General features: G+C 39.8%; 2 protein-coding genes across 3 annotated transcripts in view; both read right to left on the bottom strand.

Annotated features, from left to right (window-relative positions):
• Window positions 1–20,588, bottom strand: part of LOC134667309 (ubiquitin carboxyl-terminal hydrolase 4) — a 358,087-nt gene that overhangs the window by 173,174 nt on the left and 164,325 nt on the right. The window lies entirely within an intron of this gene.
• LOC134667320 (uncharacterized) lies at window positions 107–14,339 on the bottom strand. 2 transcript variants are annotated; one of them, XR_010098624.1, is made up of 5 exons: window positions 14,124–14,339; window positions 13,822–13,898; window positions 8,123–8,285; window positions 5,181–7,911; window positions 107–189 (listed from the first exon to the last, which is right to left on the bottom strand). XR_010098624.1 is itself a non-coding variant. In XM_063524666.1 (4 exons), exons 1-4 carry the CDS (start codon window positions 14,296–14,298, stop codon window positions 7,811–7,813), a joined length of 516 nt encoding a protein of 171 aa, XP_063380736.1. In that variant the 5' UTR covers window positions 14,299–14,339; the 3' UTR covers window positions 3,884–7,810. The 2 variants fall into 2 exon arrangements, 1 of the variants encoding a protein (XP_063380736.1); XM_063524666.1 differs by lacking the exon at window positions 107–189 and having other exon boundaries at window positions 3,884–7,911.

The raw sequence follows: 20,588 nt of genomic DNA, 5'->3' as shown, positions 1-20,588 counted from the left end.
GTTAGGTTTCAGGCACAGGTTTCAGGAGTTAGGTAGGTAGTTATTTATTATGCGCGTAACGTCTCTGATATGAAACAATAGAGATACCTAAATAAAACAAAATAAGTTAAGCATTTATTACAACGTTTATTAAAATTGTACTTTATTATGTTAAACACTTAATAAACAACGAAATAAGTTATTATGTATCTTTAGTGTTAAAGATTGTGTAATCTATGCCGTACATTAGGTGTAAAAAGATTTTGTATCTGTGGTTTCCTCTTTGTCGCTGCCCTCAGCCCAATGCGGTTGTAAGATTGTGTCGTCCCATTTATTTTAATTATTTTATGTTTTACTCAGCCTTTATAACTTTTACAAACCTCTTTTAATGTAATGTTTTCAATCATATAAAACTAGATATAGTTGTGTGTTAATTTACTACGATTAATACAGACTCATATCATAACTTGGTGTTGCTCATTCGTAATCTCGGCTAGTCCCTCGTCTGCTTCCCGTGTGCTCCTTATATTCCGAACAGGTTCAGGGCCTAGGCACAAAAGCTGCAGAAAAGCTAAAAGGCGTTGAGATATTCCCAGATTACCCGAGTTACGACAATGGCGCAACCAGGGACGAGCACATGTAACATAACCTCAATGTCCACCTTAGAGAAACTGAAAGGCTTGGACAATTGGATCAATTGGAAATTCGCTGTGAAGATGGTGCTTACTCTTGATGGTTTATGGGGCTGCGTCGATGGCACAGACACGGACACTACCAAAGATGGACGGGCTTTAGCAAAAATTTGCCTGTCATGTGAGCCACACCTTTACCAAATCGTGCGGAATGCGACGACCGCTAAGGATGCGTGGAAGTCATTATCCGATACTTTCGAAGACAAAGGACTGTACAGGCGAGTACTTTTATTACGCAAATTACATAGAGTAGAATACGGTCACTTTGCGGGCATGTCGGATTACATCGAAGGTGTCCTTAAGCTCGTCACGCAGCTAGCCGATATCGGGAAGGTTATCGACGATGCAGAGACAGCTGAAATCCTGCTGTCGGGCTTGCCAGAAGAATTCAACATACTAGTGTCCAGCCTTGAAGCGGCTAACCTCAGCGGCACCTTATCAAGTGAGGTGGTCCGGACTAGACTACTTCAAGAAGATCACAGACGAAGCCAAAGTAACACTACAGACAACCTAGCCTTCATGGCTAATAGGAAGAAGAAAAGCAACAATAACTTATGTACTTACTGTCAGAAAAAGGGCCACTCCGCAAACCGCTGTTTTAAGAAGAAACGAGAAGAAGCAAGGAAAACTGGACAGGAACACACCATGTTTGCTTCTGCATACTCGGCAACACATTCTAATGAATATGTGCTCGACAGTGGAGCGTCCAGTCACATGGCTGGTGACTTGTCTCTTCTTCATGAAACTAAAAGCAAGAAATGTGTGATCACAGTAGCCAATGGACAGCAACTTAATAGTGAAGTTATTGGTAAGACTTTTATATCACCTGAATTGACTCTAAATAATGTGCTATATGTGCCTAATTTAGCGAAAAATTTAATGTCTGTCAGTGAAATTACAAAAAATGGTTATGTTGTAGTGTTTTCTAATAATTATTGCAATATCTATAGCTCTTGTCAAATCACAGGCAATAAGGTTTTAACTATTAATAAGCAAGATGGGCTTTATAAGTTGAAAGTGGATGAGCAAACTCGACCTGACCCCCAATTAGGCAACTCTATGTCCCTGCATGGGCAAGGATCCATGAGTGCCAATGCTGCTGACGCTGTGCCTTACTCTATTATGCATAAGCGTCTTGGTCATTTGAACAAGCAAGGTATGTCGGTATTAGGTGGAGGGAATAAGTGTAGTGTCGTATTTCAGGCTGAAGACGGCATTCCTGCACAGTGCATCGCCTGCCTTACCGGGAAGATGTGTGAAACATCGTTTCCGCGGTCAAGTGCGGGGCGTGCTGCTAACCTTCTGGACCTGGTGCATAGTGACATCGCCGGACCGGTTCATGTACCCAGCTGGGGCGGAGCTCGGTATTTGCTGACATTCACCGACGACAAGTCAAGACGCACCTTTGGCTATCTACTGAAGAACAAGTCTGAGGTGAGTTCTCATTTTGTTAATTTTAAAACCTTAGTAGAAAATCAAACTGGATTGCGTATTAAAGTATTACGTACTGACCAGGGTACTGAATATTGCAATAAAACTTTGTCCGATTACCTTAAAAAGGCAGGAATAATTCACCAAACTACTTGTCCTTATTCTCCTTCTCAAAATGGTGTCAGTGAGAGAGCAAATCGTACGATTTTTGAAAAAGCTCGAGCTATGTTACAGGATTCTCAGTTACCTGATCGCTACTGGGGCGAGGCTGTTATGACGGCCATTTATTTAAAAAATAGGTCGCCTACCAGTGCATTATCGGGTGGAATTCCTGAATGCGAATGGACCGGATCTGATAAGTTAGATCTTAGTCATTTACGTGTTTTTGGCTGTGTAGCATACTCTCATGTGCCTAATCAAAAGAGACGCAAGCTGGATGCTAAGGCAAAACAGCATATTTTTGTAGGATATGGTGAAACGTGCAAGGGATATCGCTTAATAGATCCAGTTAACCCTAAAAGGGTTATTTATTCTAGAAGTGTTGTGTTCCTTGAGGACAAATTTATAGGAAGCAATCTATTACATGCAAATGCTGAGGCGAAAAGAGCAAATTTTATTATTTTTGATAATTTAATTAATGATAATTTAAAAAATGATAATAGAGGGAATAATACTTGCTGCAATAATATTTTAAACAATAACTGTGATATTAGTGTAGGTAATAATGATTGTGATAATAATCTTAACCCTCTAAACAGCCATGAGGATCATGTAAATTATAATTCACCTAATCGGGACTCTATAACTGTTTCAGAGAAGGCGGCAAGCACACCAGTGCAATCACCCCTGTCTGAGCTGTATCGCACAACTGAAGACGCCACTGAGGATAGCGGCGAGGCTGTGGTGCTGTCTAGCCCTGTCACCTCACCACTGCAACCCTCTGCATCTTCAGATTACGAGCCAATGTTGGCGGAAGTAGAAGAGTCTGCTGTTCCAACCAACTCTAGGCCAGTGCGGAGTACGCGAGGTATATTTCCTGAAAGGTATAATGATTTCCATATTGATTCTCTGATGGCTACAGCAAGTTCATCGCAAGAGCCACTTACTTTCCGCGACGCCATGAATTCACCTGAAAAAGACGAGTGGTATGGTGCCATGGAGGTTGAGTTGGGCTCGATGGTCAAAAATAATGTGTGGGAGTTGGTAGATCGTCCAAAGAATGTTAATATTGTGAAAAACAAATGGGTTTTTAAGAAAAAATACGACTCCACAGGTAATTTAAATAGGTATAAAGCAAGACTTGTTGCATGTGGGTATAGTCAAAAAGAAGGAATAGATTACTCGGATACTTATTCGCCTGTGGTTAGGCATTCCACCCTAAGAATTTTATTTGCAATTGCAAATCAGTTGGATCTGTGCATGGACCATATTGACGTCACCACAGCTTTTCTAAATGGTGAGTTAACTGAAAAAATCTACATGGAGCAGCCAACTGGTTTCCAATCGAATAATAATAAGGTATGTTTGCTTAAAAAATGTATATATGGCTTGAAACAAGCAAGCCGGATGTGGAACATTAAAATACACACATTGCTTGCTAAAAACGGATTCTTGCAAAGTAAATGCGAACCATGTGTGTATGTTAAGAAAAATGAGACGGAGTACATAATTATAGCCTTATTTGTAGATGATTTTTATGTTTTTCACAATAATTGTATCGAGACAGTTACATCATTGCTAAAACAGCACTTTGAAATACGCCATCTTGGTACTTTAAAAAATTGTTTAGGCATGAATGTTACTAAGTACAATAATGTAACTGTTCTAGATCAGCATGATTATATTAAGAGGCTGCTTGAGCGCTACAACATGTCTGAGTGTAAACCAGTGTCAACTCCATTACCTGTAAATTATAAATTAGAAAAGTCCAACAAGCATTTAGATGACAATGTTTATCAGTATAGGCAACTACTAGGCTCGCTTATGTTTTTGTCCGTTTGTACTCGCCCAGACATTTCATACGCGTGTAGCCAGTTAAGTCAATTCAGTACATGTTTTGATGAAAGCCATTGGCGGACTGCAAAGCGGGTATTAAGGTACTTAGCCGGTACTATCAATTATGGCCTTTATTTCGAAAAAGATAAGAACTTTGAAATAAACGCTTTTGCGGACGCTGATTGGGCTAATGACATAACTGACCGCAAGTCGTATACTGGTTTTGTAGTTAAACTTGGTAATTGTGTCATCAACTGGGAAGCCAGAAAACAGCGATGTGTCGCTCTTTCTAGTACAGAAAGTGAGTTTCTTTGTATTTCTGATGTTTGCAAGGACATATGTTTTATTAAGAATTTCTTGTCGGAAATTATTGATAAACAATTTAATGTCAATGTATTCAATGACAATCAAAGTGCACAGAAATTGTTGTTAGTCAAGGAGTATTCCCATAGAAAAACTAAACATATAGACTTGCGGTACCATTTTGTTAAAGATTTGATACATGAAGGGAATATTAGTGTTAAATACTTGTGTACTGATGAAATGATAGCCGATGTGCTTACAAAACCATTGTGTGTGCAAAAGCATCTAAAATTTGTAAAAGGTTTGAAACTAAAATGCATAACTGAAAACTCGCATCCATAGCTGTTGTTACTTGTTATGTTTTAGAGTCACAGTACTAGTTAGATTTCATGTTGTTCAGTATACTTATTCAATATTCTATCATGTTGTAAGATTATCCAATGTACAGCATAAGGAGGCGTGTTAAAGATTGTGTAATCTATGCCGTACATTAGGTGTAAAAAGATTTTGTATCTGTGGTTTCCTCTTTGTCGCTGCCCTCAGCCCAATGCGGTTGTAAGATTGTGTCGTCCCATTTATTTTAATTATTTTATGTTTTACTCAGCCTTTATAACTTTTACAAACCTCTTTTAATGTAATGTTTTCAATCATATAAAACTAGATATAGTTGTGTGTTAATTTACTACGATTAATACAGACTCATATCATAACTTGGTGTTGCTCATTCGTAATCTCGGCTAGTCCCTCGTCTGCTTCCCGTGTGCTCCTTATATTCCGAACATTTAGAAATAAAAATTAGGTGTTATGTAGATCCTACTTAGGTATTTATAATATTCTGTAAAAATGAACGATGTTATATATATACCCAGATCATAATTAAAACATCGTAAATCAAAGTTCATAGAACTTTTTTAAATATTTCCAGTTTATTTATACCTACATACTATATAAGTATAAAACGACGACTATTTGTGCGTTAAACATACGTATGTGTTGCACATTATGATCATGATACTCGTAGTAGACTCTCTCTTACTCTTTAAATAATATAAAAAAAAAACAAACACGTCAGTTTAATATCATTTTACAAATACTAACTAGAGTATGGACTGTCAGTCATTTAACATTATTTTCACTTACTCGCAAAACAGTAATTCGCTTCAGTAGGTATATTCCATCATCCGTTAAAATAATTGACTACAATAAGAAGTCAAACGAAATGCAAACTATGTGTGATTGTATTGTAACTTCTATTGAATGTAGCATTCAATTCTTATAATATATGTACCTTAGTTACATCAAATAACAGATCTATGATGAGTGATGAGTATTTTTATTTGCGTTTTTAAGGTATCGTCTTGGGTCGTCCCATTCGTTTTTCGCCAAGTTCTTAAATTAGGCCTATTCTGCTTTCGTCACGCATTTTACAGTGAAAGCCACCGACGATTGTGACGAATGTAGAATGGGTGACGAAAGCAGAATATGACTAATTTAATAATTCGACGAAAAACGAATGGGATGACCTAAGACGATACTGTTTTTAAAAGGTAAAGTTTTTGCAACAACTAAATATAATCAATTAATTATATCTACTCCACAAAGGATGTAATTTTTTTTTCGTAGAAATTCAAGGATGACGATATTTATACTGCGAGGACTGATTTACGATTCATACGTACATGTCCTACTGGACATGTTTCAGTACATGTGCCCGAGCGTAACTATGTCTATGTCAACATCTAAACATGTCGTTGCTTTTAATGTCCCCACCACATATTTATTCATATTTTACACATGGTATGCCTGACATACCCAATATATATAGGTACATCTCGTACAAGTACTGACTTAGTTGAGTAAATCTGTTAAATATTCAACTTTGCTCTTATGCTACAATAAGGCACTTTTTGATAACTGTGTTACCTTACAGCCCAACGCCCCCCATACAGAAATAAGTAAGTATATTTTGTCTTTGCCCACGCATAACAGCCATCGATCGGTAAACTCATCCAACTCTTTACCATATATGTGACGTTCCACGGAAAAAGGTACCTTATGGCGGCTGGCGCTTACGTCACATAGCGCCGCAATAATATTGGAACGGCGTTGGTACCTTTACCTGTGGGACGTCACATATATACTTACTGTTATGTTACTGACACATCTTACCTATATAAAAAAACTTACAGTTCTGGTGCGTCTAAATTTTAAAGTCAAGTTACATTTATTTAGTTTTTTAGGCATGAATAGAACTAACAGTCTTATTCTAGTCTAAAAATCTTACACGTATTTGTATATATGTTTATATTTCGTGGTTTTTTGCACTAATATAATTTTTTAGTATTTTAGCGTTTCCAAAGTTGTATCCTAAAGAGCCATTCGAGTGGAGGAGTTAAAAGTTTTTCGGTAAGTAATCTTATTTGATAGTTATAATTATTACAAATGTTTACCGGAAAATCAGGTAACTTTAGTCCACCGCTTACAGGTACAGTCCAAATTCAAGTTCCAGTAAAATATTTATGTGTATTTTAATATTGTTGAGATAATTATGTTGAGTACCTATATAATATAGAAAGAGGATTAGTGTACCTATCTAAGCTCCAAATTATATGTATCGAGTACAAATCATTTTTATTTTATTTTATTTTATTCGAAAAATGTTTTCATGACCTTACAGATCATAAAGGCTCATTAAGAATTAACGTTAAAAACTGGACCATAATTAAGTAAGTACTTAAGGGCTATAGTTATTCAGTCATATAAGCATATACCTAATATGACACATTCAAACATACATTTTATATACCCAATATATAGTACATGAAGCTGTATCAATCAGATTAATCTTGTCTTATGAATCAGAACATCTGAAAAAGTTGGTGGTTCGTTGGTTGACCAAACGTATGAGACTTCCAAGTCCAACCTTTTTGAATGTACGTACGTATATTTTGTTTTTAAAACACGTTCAAATGCAGTCTCCATATAGGTGCGAACGGGGCTAGATTCTGGCAGATTAAAAAGTAAAAAAAGGTACGCGGCAGCGCCGCGACTAGAGGTAATTAGTCTTGAAATATACTTTATACATTTCACAGCGTTTCGCAGATGTGCCTATCTGAAGTCTGGGCTATAACTGTAACTATAATTTTCTCCTTTCCTCCAGTTAAGGCTTAATTACTTAGAGTGACAGAGAAATATGCTCGCAATTTTCGAATTTCGGGGTTCACGTTAGGCCCTCCAGTCTCTGATTGCTGTATAACTATGTTCTCTCGGCTGTATGTATTATATAGTGTGAGCACTTTAACAGAGCTCTATTACTGCTCAGCAGCCCGTTCAATGTGACTAGGTCACTGGAGGTGTTAGGCGCCTTAAATTATTTTAGTCTTGTAACATCAAGGGGTCGTTGTTCGTTTCTATCGTCTGTATGGGCTCTTGCTGTACCGTCCTCGTTCTTCCTCGTCACGTGTGTCCAGGTAATGGCTGAATACCACAACCCACAGGTACAAATAAAGAACTGTAAAGAAAAAAAAACATTTATGTTATGAGTACCTAATAAAAATCGACAGAATAGAGTTTATCATATGTAATCAGTTATGTAATACCTAATGTGGGAAGGTTGTTAAGGTAGGTAATTAAGGAACTCCGGTGCATTTTTCTTATTAAGTTGGGGTAGACTTTTAACCATGCAGGTAGCAAGAGAGGGGGAGAGAAAAATAGAGCCTTACTTAGATAGATCAGGCCGCCCACTAGTATGCAGGTGGCTAAGATGGTGTAATCCTCTTTATCGTCCGTGTAAAGCACTATGGATGTGTGTAGAATGCTGATGAGCAGCCCAATGGCCAGCACCAGACCCAGTACCACAAACGGGAGCATCAGCCATGAACGCCGCTGGAAAGTAAAAAGTTATATTAATTTTATAGTACAAGAAACAAATGTAAATTCTAGATATTCAGACGCAGGCAAAAAATCAATATTGATGTTTTTTTTAATAAAATAATATTATGGAGGTGGGTACATCAATGATGTGATGACAATGAAAAAAAAAATATCTAGAGGTAAATTATTAAGACCGGTTGTCTCGTAAAAAAGGAGAGAAACATGCGATGGCGCACAGATTTTTAAATACTTCATCAAAACTGTAACGATTTGATCCACTTACAATGTATATGTAGCTCTAGCTAGACTGCTAAGATGCGAGTTGCCATGCTTATTATACTCTGGCCAGCTTTAGGTGGTAAATTTGAAAAATATAGGCACGAATAATCGATCTTTCACAGTTAATTTTTAATATTGCATTTTTACTCACAAAAGTTGGTTTCCAGAGTATCACTTTTAATAATCTGTGGATTTAGTTGAATGACGACTACTTTCATAAATGACTTTAAATACAAAAACAAATTCTGCATTCAATTAGAAATGTATGCGTTGAAAATGGTATTATCTTCTAGTGGTCAGCAATTGCTTATAAATTTGTGAATGCGCTAACGAAGATCTTTATAGTGGAATATTACGGAAGATTTATTATACGTATATTATATACTGTACTTAATATCAATCAAGCACAGCGGCTGCTATTTTCACTGTTTACAGTAATAATATAACCTTTTTGGCTCCTCCGTATTGTTCCACTCACTGTGTCACTCTAAAGCCTCCTCCACACTCGTGCGCGAATCGCGGCGCGAAGCCGCGAACGTAAGTGTGGCGTCGATTTTCGCAGACAGCGAAATCGACTCCACACTCGCGTTCGCGGCTTCGCCCGCGTTTCACGCGCATAGTCTGGAGGGGGCTTAACATGAGTACCTAATTATACTACTTGTCGGAATTTAGGATAACAACAAACTAAATCATGCAGATGATTCCGTACAGAGACCTTCAGTTTGAGCCGCTTGTAGGTTCTTTATTGCTTACTCACCGAATTAGATCTCTTTAAGAGTAGGTAGCGTGTTGTGTTGGTAAGAAAAATTACAAGATTAATAAAGAATCAAATATGTTTATGCATTATTACAGTTTAGACTAAAGACTGACTAAAAAATCTAAAAGGATTAAAACAACTATTCGTATAGTCACCAGATACATTTAATAATTAAATCTAATTACTTATAATATATACGCCCACCATAACATACTACACACATACCGTAACAGCATAAACACGAAATTTTGTTCATTTATTACGTTCGTCGACCAATTGTCTATATTTTAAGGTGTGTGTAATCAGTGTTCATTTTCATTAATGTTACACTAAAAATAATACTAACGGAATTCCATTAGTCACTATCACACTATGTGATAATGACATAACCGCTCGAGGTCGTTTCTCAAAAAGTTGGCACCGCCAGGTTAAAATTTATGTTTTTCAAAAATTTTGCATTTTCGCATTTTTTTTTATTGGGTTCGTTAAAAGGCAACTTAAACTATTAGAAAATGTGGAAGGGAAGCAATTCCTTCAATTAGTTTAGAAGATATAGGCGTTTGCAATTCAGGTGAATGATATCAAGGGCAGGTGAAAGATATTTTGTCTCCAGGTTATCGAGAAATAAGTACAAATTCCAATGAAAATATTGACAGGTTATCGAGAGGCGTCATTAACCTGTGTACGTTGCCGTTAACCTGGTTTCTTGTCATCATTCACCTGTAATGAGTGTCATCCACCTGTCCACCACATCATTTCAATGCCTTCTAAAAATAATCGAAAAATGTGTCATCTTCGATAAAAAGGGAACTTATTGTCCACCACGATGATTAAAATTTTGGATTCTGACTCACCTTCGATTCGATTCCCAATTTAACAACAAGTTTCTGTGAATAAGTAAACATTCAATCTTGCTGTCTATTCACCCTGGCAGTACCTAGTGGAACTCAGGTTTGGTGCAACATAGACACACGCTGTTTTGGTCATCCAACACGTCTTGATGAGCACTTGGAAGTGCAGTACCCAAGATAGAGCTGATGCTGAGCCCTCGCAGTACCTACTGGAACTCAGGTTTGATGCAACATAGACACACGCTGTTTTGGTCAGTCGACACGTCTTGATAAGGACTTGGGAGGGCAGTACCCAAGATAGAGCTGATGCTGAACCCTCGCAGTACCTAGTGGAACTCAGGTTTGGTGCAACATAGACACACGCTGTTTTGGTCATTCGACACGTCTTGATGAGGACTTGGGAGAGCAGTACCCAAGATAGAGCTGATGCTGAACCCTCGCAGTACCTAGTGGAACTCAGGTTTGGTGCAACATAGACACACGCTGTTTTGGTCATTCGACACGTCTTGATGAGGACTTGGGAGAGCAGTACCCAAGATAGAGCTGATGCTGAACCCTCGCAGCACCTAGTGGAACTCAGGTTTGGTGCAACATAGACACACGCTGTTTTGGTCATCCAACACGTCTTGATGAACACTTGGAAAAGTGGTTACTAAGATAGAGCTGATGCTGAACCCTCGCAGTACCTAGTGGAACTCAGGTTTGGTGCAACATAGACACACGCTGTTTTGGTCATTCGACACGTCTTGATGAGGACTTGGGAAAGCAGTACCCAAGATAGAGCTGATGCTGAGCCCTCGCAGTACCTACTGGAACTCAGGTTTGATGCAACATAGACACACGCTGTTTTGGTCAGTCGACACGTCTTGATAAGGACTTGGGAGGGCAGTACCCAAGATAGAGCTGATGCTGAACCCTCGCAGTACCTAGTGGAACTCAGGTTTGGTGCAACATAGACACACGCTGTTTTGGTCATTCGACACGTCTTGATGAGGACTTGGGAGAGCAGTACCCAAGATAGAGCTGATGCTGAACCCTCGCAGTACCTAGTGGAACTCAGGTTTGGTGCAACATAGACACACGCTGTTTTGGTCATTCGACACGTCTTGATGAGGACTTGGGAGAGCAGTACCCAAGATAGAGCTGATGCTGAACCCTCGCAGCACCTAGTGGAACTCAGGTTTGGTGCAACATAGACACACGCTGTTTTGGTCATCCAACACGTCTTGATGAACACTTGGAAAAGTGGTTACTAAGATAGAGCTGATGCTGAACCCTCGCAGTACCTAGTGGAACTCAGGTTTGGTGCAACATAGACACACGCTGTTTTGGTCATTCGACACGTCTTGATGAGCACTTGGGAAAGCAGTACCCAAGATAGAGCTGATGCTGAACCCTCGCAGTACCTAGTGGAACTCAGGTTTGGTGCAACATAGACACACGCTGTTTTGGTCATCCAACACGTCTTGATGAACACTTGGAAAAGTGGTTACTAAGATAGAGCTGATGCTGAACCCTTGCAGTACCTGGTGGAACTCAGGTTTGGTGCAACATAGACACACGCTGTTTTGGTCATTCGACACGTCTTGATGAGCACTTGGGAAAGCAGTACCCAAGATAGAGCTGATGCTGAACCCTCGCAGTACCTACTGGAACTCAGGTTTGATGCAACATAGACACATGCTGTTTTGGTCATTCGACACGTCTTGATGAGCACTTGGGAGCGCAGTACCCAAGATAGAGCTGATGTTGAACCCTCGCAGTACCTAGTGGAACTCAGGTTTGGTGCAAGGTCAGGTCAGGTTAGGTCCGGGTTCAGGTTCAGATAAGAGCCGGGATCCAGGTCCAGGTCCGACTCCGGGTTTGAGTCTAGGTCCGGGTCCGAGTCACAATCCGGGTCCGAGTCCGGGCCCGAGTCTGGGTCCGAGTCCCAGCCCCAGTCCCAATCCAAGTCAAAATCTAAATCGCCAAACGTGTACTATGCATCGTTGAAGAGTTCTGTTCTAATCATCATCAGCAGTTCCACTTCATCAAATGCGACAGTTTTTAATGAAAATGCTTGATTTTCTGATGAAAATCCAAAAGTCACTATACGCATGCCTTTAAGATTTGAGGAGTTCCCTCGATTCCTCATGGGTCCCATCATCAGAACTCGAGATTGACAAAAATGCAGCTTATAAACTTATCTTGCTTAACAAACATAACGAAGAGGACAAATCGCCAAACGTGAACTATGCGTCGTTGAAGAGTTCCGTTCTGATCTTCATCAGCAGTTCCACTTCATCCAATGTCACTTTTGTGAAAGTATATGCTTGATTTGTAAATAAAAACACAAAAATCACAATATGTATGCCTTTAAAGATTTGAGGAGTTCCCTCGATTCTTCTTAGATCCCATCATCAGAACGGGGTTTTGACAAGAACGGGACTAATCTGCATATACTTATACTTTTTACAAAACATTTTAATATATGTCTAAAACTAAAAACCCTCATAAGGTACCTTTTCCCGTGGGACGTCACAAATCTAGTTTGAGTATATGTAACGTGGATTTTAAATAATTATCGATCACCTGTCATATGGCAGGTGAATGACGCTTCGTTCACCTGCCATTGCATCATTCACCTGACTTTTTTGGACAGGTTAACGAGACTTAAGACAAAAGTACAAAAATTTCAATAATATGCAGCTTTAACAGACAGGATAGTTTTTATTCCTAAATTAACACACAAAAGCGATATAACCGCTATATAATTATATAGTTACGAGTATTAGTTGTGGTATCAGTGACATTAACCTGCCGCAAAATCTCATCCACCTGGCAGTTTTAGCCAGGTGGACGATATGCAGGTGATGGGGAAAATGGCAGTTATATCGCGAATACACAAAATGTATTAGCTTGATGAACTCCATACTTAGGCATATAAAACTAAACTATAGTTTACGTTACATATCTTGATAGTAATGCGATAGGTTACTTAATTAGCAAGATATCGACTCCAGGATAAAGAGTACTTACCCATTACAAACTCCAATTTCCGATACTTTGTCGTTTGTGTTTTATTTGCGAAGCACAATAACCACGTCTTCGTCCTACCAGGTGATAGCTGATGAGTGACGGCTTCAGCTCGTGCGGAGTGAGACGGGAAAGGTGCGGTGGGGGTTATACAATCGTCGTGAACGTGACGCGCCAGGTGACTGTTAAGAATTGCCTTGGACAAACTTTGAAGCCGAATAACTTAAAATATAAGTATAATATTGTTATGCGATAGTAATACTTTAAAAGTTAAGGATATATGTTAATAAAATACGGTAATGCCGTTAAATTAAGTTAATATTTTGTGTGGTTTTCATAGCTCGGAACATCAGTACCTCGCGTTGGGACACGGCAGGTTAACGGATAAACGTAGTTACAATATTTTTTTTTTGTAATCAATATTTATTAAATCTTTTTCAAAGTATTAGGGCTCTGTGTAAAAAGTCTCTCTAAATATGTATTAATTTTTTATATATATAAAAATAGTACATAACGAAAAAAAAGTTCTAACATAAACCTATTTACAGGTGGCGGTGCCAACTTTTTGAGAAACGACCTCGAAGAAATTAGTGTAATAAATAGCGGCGTGTTTGCTCTTATGGTTAAAAAATTTCGAATTACCAACCTTTTTGATTGCTATGATGAGGGCACTGCATATCAGTATCGTGAAGCATAAACTGATGGTCATAATGATTTTTGAAACTGTAAAAGAAAATAACATAATGAGTGTTAAGTGTTATTTTAACGTCGTAGACATTGGTGTCAAAATAAAAAATAAGTTGGGCTGGGTAGGCCATGTACCTACGACGCACCCACAGAGGTAGGCTAAACTAGCCAAGACACGGAGTGGACGGCCTACCTAAGTCAATATATGCCAGTTAAAGGTTCCAAGGTTAATTTGAATTGAGATGACTACAGACGACTTACTACTGTACTGTTTATCCTGTTCCTCAAAGAAGTAGGATTTGAAGGAGACAAGGTGGCTCGGGGCCAGCCAGATGAAGATGATGGTTGCAATGGAGAGCAGGATGCCCAGCACGCCCACCGTGATGGACCCGTCGCGCACGTTGCAGCAGCAACAGCATCTCGATAACCGTTTCATCTTTCTTTTGTTTCAACGTGTTCTGCCAGCAAACGTTTAGTGCCGCAATACCGCTGGAAAAAGAAAATATATGGTTAATAAATAATTTAGCGATTCTTTTTTACTAACCTTAATGTGCTATTTCGACAATGGAGTTCACATTATATTTATTGAAATTGGCATCTGTAGAGCAACAGAAAAAAAAATTATGTTTAATAATTGTAAAAAAAAAATATAAAAACCCCATACGCTATTGCGGCAAATAAATACATTTTATGCCAATACTGCCTTACATCATTTAGGAAAAGGACTGATGGGTAGGTACTTTTTAAACTGCTGGAACGATTTCTATTAATTGATCTATAAAAAACTGCATCAAAATTGGTTTCCGTTGGAGAGCTACGATGCCACAAACAGACAGACTTAGATACATTGGCGTCAAACATATAATATAACACCCCCCTTTTGCGTCAGGGGTTAAAAATATGATTGGCAAGGCAACAAAGTCCCATTAAACGTAGAGTGAAAAAGCATCGAACAATGATCTGGTCAAGGTTTTTGTCTAGCAGTGGACGCTCTTCTGCTGATCCAAGTATGATGATTTTTACAACGAAGAAACGATGAAGATAATAAGCTTTATCATTTGACTTTAATAGTTCCAGATTTTTAAGAAATACTTACACAATGAGACAAGATAACAATTTTCTATTGATGTATAATGTAAATCTATGCCTTCGGAGTTATAATATTAGTATTAAACGATCACGAGGAGTGGGCGGCACGATTCGTCTTCCGCACTAAAAAAAACATGCGATCATGTGGGCTCCAAATATTTTGATAGCATCTAAAACGGGTACGTCACCTTGTCTGACTCGTTTGCTAATGGTGTAAATTTATCTATCTGACGGTACATAATACGAGTAAAACTATCATATTATCTATCTATACATATAATAAAGCTGTAGAGGGTCGAAAGTCTGTACATGGAAGATATTTGAAAAAAAGTTGGCTGGGGATACTTAGAATCGATAACAGAACACGTTCCAACAGTTTTTAGAATTTTTGTCTGTTTGTCTGTTTATCTGTTTATCTGTTTATCTGTTTGTCTGTTTATTTGAACGCGCATCACGTGAAAACGGCTGAACGGATTTTGATGCAAACTTTAATAATCTGTCGAGAAATTCTCCGGCCAGGTTATAGGCTATAAAAATTCAACCCTTAAAAGAGGGGGTAGCCACAACCCTCGCTTGATTTAAGTTTGCCCCTGAATCTTATGGCGCTACTTAGGAAGGAGGGGCAAACTTTATTCAAATATGTGCTACCACTATTGAGTACCCCGGTAAACTAACAGATGGCGCTGAATTTAATACGTTGTGACAAGTTTAGATGAGGGGGTACGGACATCAACAAATTTAATTGAATAATTATGTCGAATTAATAATATACAACAAAATTAAACGACAGTAAATTAATTACCCCTCATTGCACAGTGTCATCTTTTTCACGACTACCCATAAAAAAGAGAGAGATATATTTATTTATCTGAGTTTCTTTATTACACCTTAACTTCTGAATGCCTTAACCTTAGCCCGAGTCGGATTACATGCATAGATTCGATTTCAACCCACTCTTTTGCGGTTCGGCGTTAGGTCTTAAGACTCCTCTTCACGTTGGGCCAACGCCAACGCCAACAAGGGACGCAGCCATGCGGTAGAATGAGATAGTAATATCATTTGCTCCTTTTAACGCATAAATGCGTCCTTCGTTGGCGTTGGCGTTGGCCCAACGTGAAGAGGAGCCTCTACGCGAGGCCTTCTGCCTTACGGCAAAGTTGATCTTCTGCCTTAATTACTGGGCGTGGATCCAAATCCAAGCTTCCTCTTTCGTAGCTGGGCCTACTGCCTTGCTCACACTTAAGTAAGTAAGTAAGTAAGTAAGTAAATATTCTTTATTCCACCAATAGTTAATCATACATCTTACATACATGTAAAATTACAAAGAAATTTTACACACTTAGCCAATTCAATTCACTTGGTCAATTCCAAGCTCTGCTTTCTTGCATTTTTTAGGCATGAAAACAACCTGGCTGAGACCCTTAAATATCGAGCCCTATGCGAAGCTAGGCTGATAGAAAACTGTCCCATCCCTTCTTTGTATGAAATCCTGGATTCGCGCCTGGTTGGGACTAAAAGTAAAATTGCGTTTTTTACATCGAATAACTTTCTAAGGTATGATAAAGGTGACATTCGGGTGGCGACTGCAGCAGCATTACTCTGTTGCAACGTTACTGCTGCGGTACTGTCAATTTTCGTCATAAAATGATGTGACTGATTTCCAATTTTTCCATACTAAAAGTTAAATAGTACAACTGTCTATCAAATTGCGTTTCTATATCGAAAAATTTTCGCGCTCGCTTCGCTCGCGTTTTGAATTACATTCTGACCTAACATATGATAAAGGTGACATTCAGGTGGCGACTGCAGCAGCATTAGGTACTCTGTTGCAACATTACTGCTGCGGCACTGTAAATTTTCGTGATAAAATGATGTGACTGATTTTCATTCTCAGCTGTAATGCGGCAATGAACTTCTCTCAATTTACCAAAAAAAAAATGTAATCTCAATGACCCTAGGGAGAGGGGGCACCATGGTCTAGAAATGCACGGCACTGCTTCGGACTTAACCCGACGTACGTGTCGCGCTGTACGCGTTCCAAAGCCGGGCGCCTTCGGCGCCCTCATACTAAAAGAATCTGGCATAGCCCGACAACTTGGCGCGCTGCACGCGGTTCAAAGCCAGACGACTTCGACTTTCTCATACTAAAAGAGACGTACGTGACACGCTGTATGGTTACCAAAGCCGGGCGCCCTCGGCGCCCTCATACTCAAAGAGTCGGGCGTAACGTACGCGTTTCAAAGCTGGGCGTCTTCTGCGCCCTCATACTAAAAGTTTCGGGCGTAGACAGACGTACGTAGCACGCTGTACGCGTTCCAAAGCTGGGCGCCTTCGGCGCCCTCATACTAAAAGTGTCGGGCGTAGACCGACGTACGTGATACGCTGTACGCATTCCAAAGCCGGGCGCCTCCCTCATACTCAAAGCGTCAGGCATAACGTACGCGTTTCAAAGCTGGGCATCTTCGGCGCCCTCATACTAAAAGAGTCGGGCGTAGACCGACGTACGTGACACGCTGTACGCTTGCCAAAGTTGGGCGCCGAAGGCACCCTCATACTCAAAGCGTCGGGCGTAACGTACGCGTTTCAAAGCTGGGCGTCTTCTGCGCCCTCATACTAAAAGTGTCGGGCGTAGACCGACGTACGTGACACGCTGTACGCTTGCCAAAGTTGGGAGCCGAAGGCACCCTCATACTCAAAGCGTGGCACGCTGTAAAGCGTACACGTGGCACGCTGTACGCGTTTCAAAGTCGGGCGCCTTCGGCGCCCTCATACTAAAAGTGTCGGGCGTAGACCGACGCACGTGGCGCGCTGAATGCGTTCCAAAGCCGGGCTCCTTCGGCGCCCTCATACTAAAAGAGTCGGGAATTGCCCAACGTATGTGGCGCACTGCACGCGGTCCAAAGCTAGGCGACTTCGAATTTCTCATACTAAAAGAGTCGGGCGTAGTCGGACTATTACAAATCGCACTCTAAAAAGTATGAAACAATAAAATAGAATTATTTTTAGAAATTATCATGCAGGAAATTATAAATGTTATAATTTTTAGGGTTCCGTACCTCAAAAGGAAAAAACGGAACCCTTATAGGATCACTCGTGCGTCTGTCTGTCCGTCCGTCTGTCACAGCCCATTTGCTCCGAAACTACTGGACCAATTAAGTTGAAATTTGGTACACATATGTAAGTCTGTGACCCAAAGACGAATATGTAACGTCAACAAATGAGTTTTAAACATAAGGGCTACTTTTGGGGGGTAAAAGATAGAATTTAAAAACAAAGTTTTGCAAACTATGTCGTGTTACATATCAAACGAAAGAGCTCATTGTGAGAATCTCAAATATATTTTTTTTATAAATTTACAATAAAAAATTTTGAAGTTAACCAAGAAATAAGACAAAAAAATGACCATTCCCCCCCCTCTATCTCCGAAATTACAGGGTCTAAAATTCTGAAAAAATTACTCATAATAGTCCTTTACCTAACGATGACAGGAAAACCTGTTAGAAATCTACAGTCAAGCGTGAGTCGGATTTAAGAATAAAAATGTGGTTTAGGTTTTTTAGGGACACAGCCGCAATGGTTTAAGTGAAACGTGATGTAGACAGCTATTTGCGAAGGCCCTAGGCCGATATCCGCATAAGGCCGAAGGCCCGAAGCGTCCCGAAGAGGCGTGCCATTCCGACTCACGCTTGAAGCTAACTTCAAGCATGAGTCGGAATGACGACAAAAAATGCGACTATAGTTAGACCGTAAAAAGTCTGCAGCGATTTTGATAGCCCACGCAGTGCAAGTGTCATATTAAACGTCAAACTTCTATGAAATTATGACGTATTAATAACACTTAGGTACACTGCGTGGGCTATCATATCCGCTGCAGACTTTTATTGGTGTGACTATAGGCTGTATCTGGCACACAGCCGCATTGGTACAAGTGTAGTACTGATTGATTAGGTTACTATTGTTACGTGTTTTAAAAAGCACTAAACAGGGTGGCCAAAAATTAACTAAGTGTATTCCCGTTGCCAACGTGCAACCCCGAAATTGCGAGAAAAAATTTGCCTGTTTCATACATTTTGGCTGGTCCGTTTTCTACGGGAGGATACATTTTTTTTCGCGATTTCGGGGTTGGGGTCCCATAGTAAAAGTTGTAAAGCTCAGTATAATCCGAAAACCTCCCCGGCTACGGGAATGCACTTATTTTTTGGCCACCCTGTAGGTATTATCTCTCTTCGGCCTTTTAAAACACTTGCGGAAGTTGTAGGAAGCGTGACTCGTCGGACGCTCCGAGCTATTAGCCCTAGGCGGAGCTCGGTCTTCAGTCTTCGCATTTGGACACCTTGTACTACTGTTCGGCATTTAACCTTCCTATCTAAGCTACTTTGCATAGTTGCAGAGATAATATAAGCCACCACGCCAGAAAACTTCATGTTACATCTGGTTTTTGATTGACCCATTCGGGTTTTTCAAGACGTTTCACTCACGTCACGTTTGATGTAAAAAAAAAAAATTGTTGAAAATTGTGTGATGTACGGAACCCTTGAAACGCGAGTCCGAACTCGCACTTGACCAGTTTTTTGAATAAAAAAATACAGCGTAACGTTATTTATTATTTTTTATATATTTAGCAGCTTACTGACACAAACCGAACTCCACGCGGGCGGAGCCGCGGGCACAGCTAGTCTATACATATAATAAAGCTGTAGAGGGTCGAAAGTCTGTACATGGAAGATATTTGAAAAAAAGTTGGCTGGGGATACTTAGAATCGATAACAGAACACGTTCCAACAGTTTTTAGAATTTTTGTCTGTTTGTCTGTTTATCTGTTTATCTGTTTGTCTGTTTATTTGAACGCGCATCACGTGAAAACGGCTGAACGGATTTTGATGCAAACTTTAATAATCTGTCGAGAAATTCTCCGGCCAGGTTATAGGCTATAAAAATTCAACCCTTAAAAGAGGGGGTAGCCACAACCCTCGCTTGATTTAAGTTTGCCCCTGAATCTTATGGCGCTACTTAGGAAGGAGGGGCAAACTTTATTCAAATATGTGCTACCACTATTGAGTACCCCGGTAAACTAACAGATGGCGCTGAATTTAATACGTTGTGACAAGTTTAGATGAGGGGGTACGGACATCAACAAATTTAATTGAATAATTATGTCGAATTAATAATATACAACAAAATTAAACGACAGTAAATTAATTACCCCTCATTGCACAGTGTCATCTTTTTCACGACTACCCATAAAAAAGAGAGAGATATATTTATTTATCTGAGTTTCTTTATTACACCTTAACTTCTGAATGCCTTAACCTTAGCCCGAGTCGGATTACATGCATAGATTCGATTTCAACCCACTCTTTTGCGGTTCGGCGTTAGGTCTTAAGACTCCTCTTCACGTTGGGCCAACGCCAACGCCAACAAGGGACGCAGCCATGCGGTAGAATGAGATAGTAATATCATTTGCTCCTTTTAACGCATAAATGCGTCCTTCGTTGGCGTTGGCGTTGGCCCAACGTGAAGAGGAGCCTCTACGCGAGGCCTTCTGCCTTACGGCAAAGTTGATCTTCTGCCTTAATTACTGGGCGTGGATCCAAATCCAAGCTTCCTCTTTCGTAGCTGGGCCTACTGCCTTGCTCA

Source organism: Cydia fagiglandana, chromosome 9, assembly GCF_963556715.1.
Source record: "Cydia fagiglandana chromosome 9, ilCydFagi1.1, whole genome shotgun sequence".
Taxonomy (NCBI): Eukaryota; Metazoa; Arthropoda; class Insecta; order Lepidoptera; family Tortricidae; genus Cydia; species Cydia fagiglandana.
The sequence above is the reverse complement of the archived record's forward strand: the minus strand, read 5'-3'. Positions and strand labels throughout refer to the sequence as shown.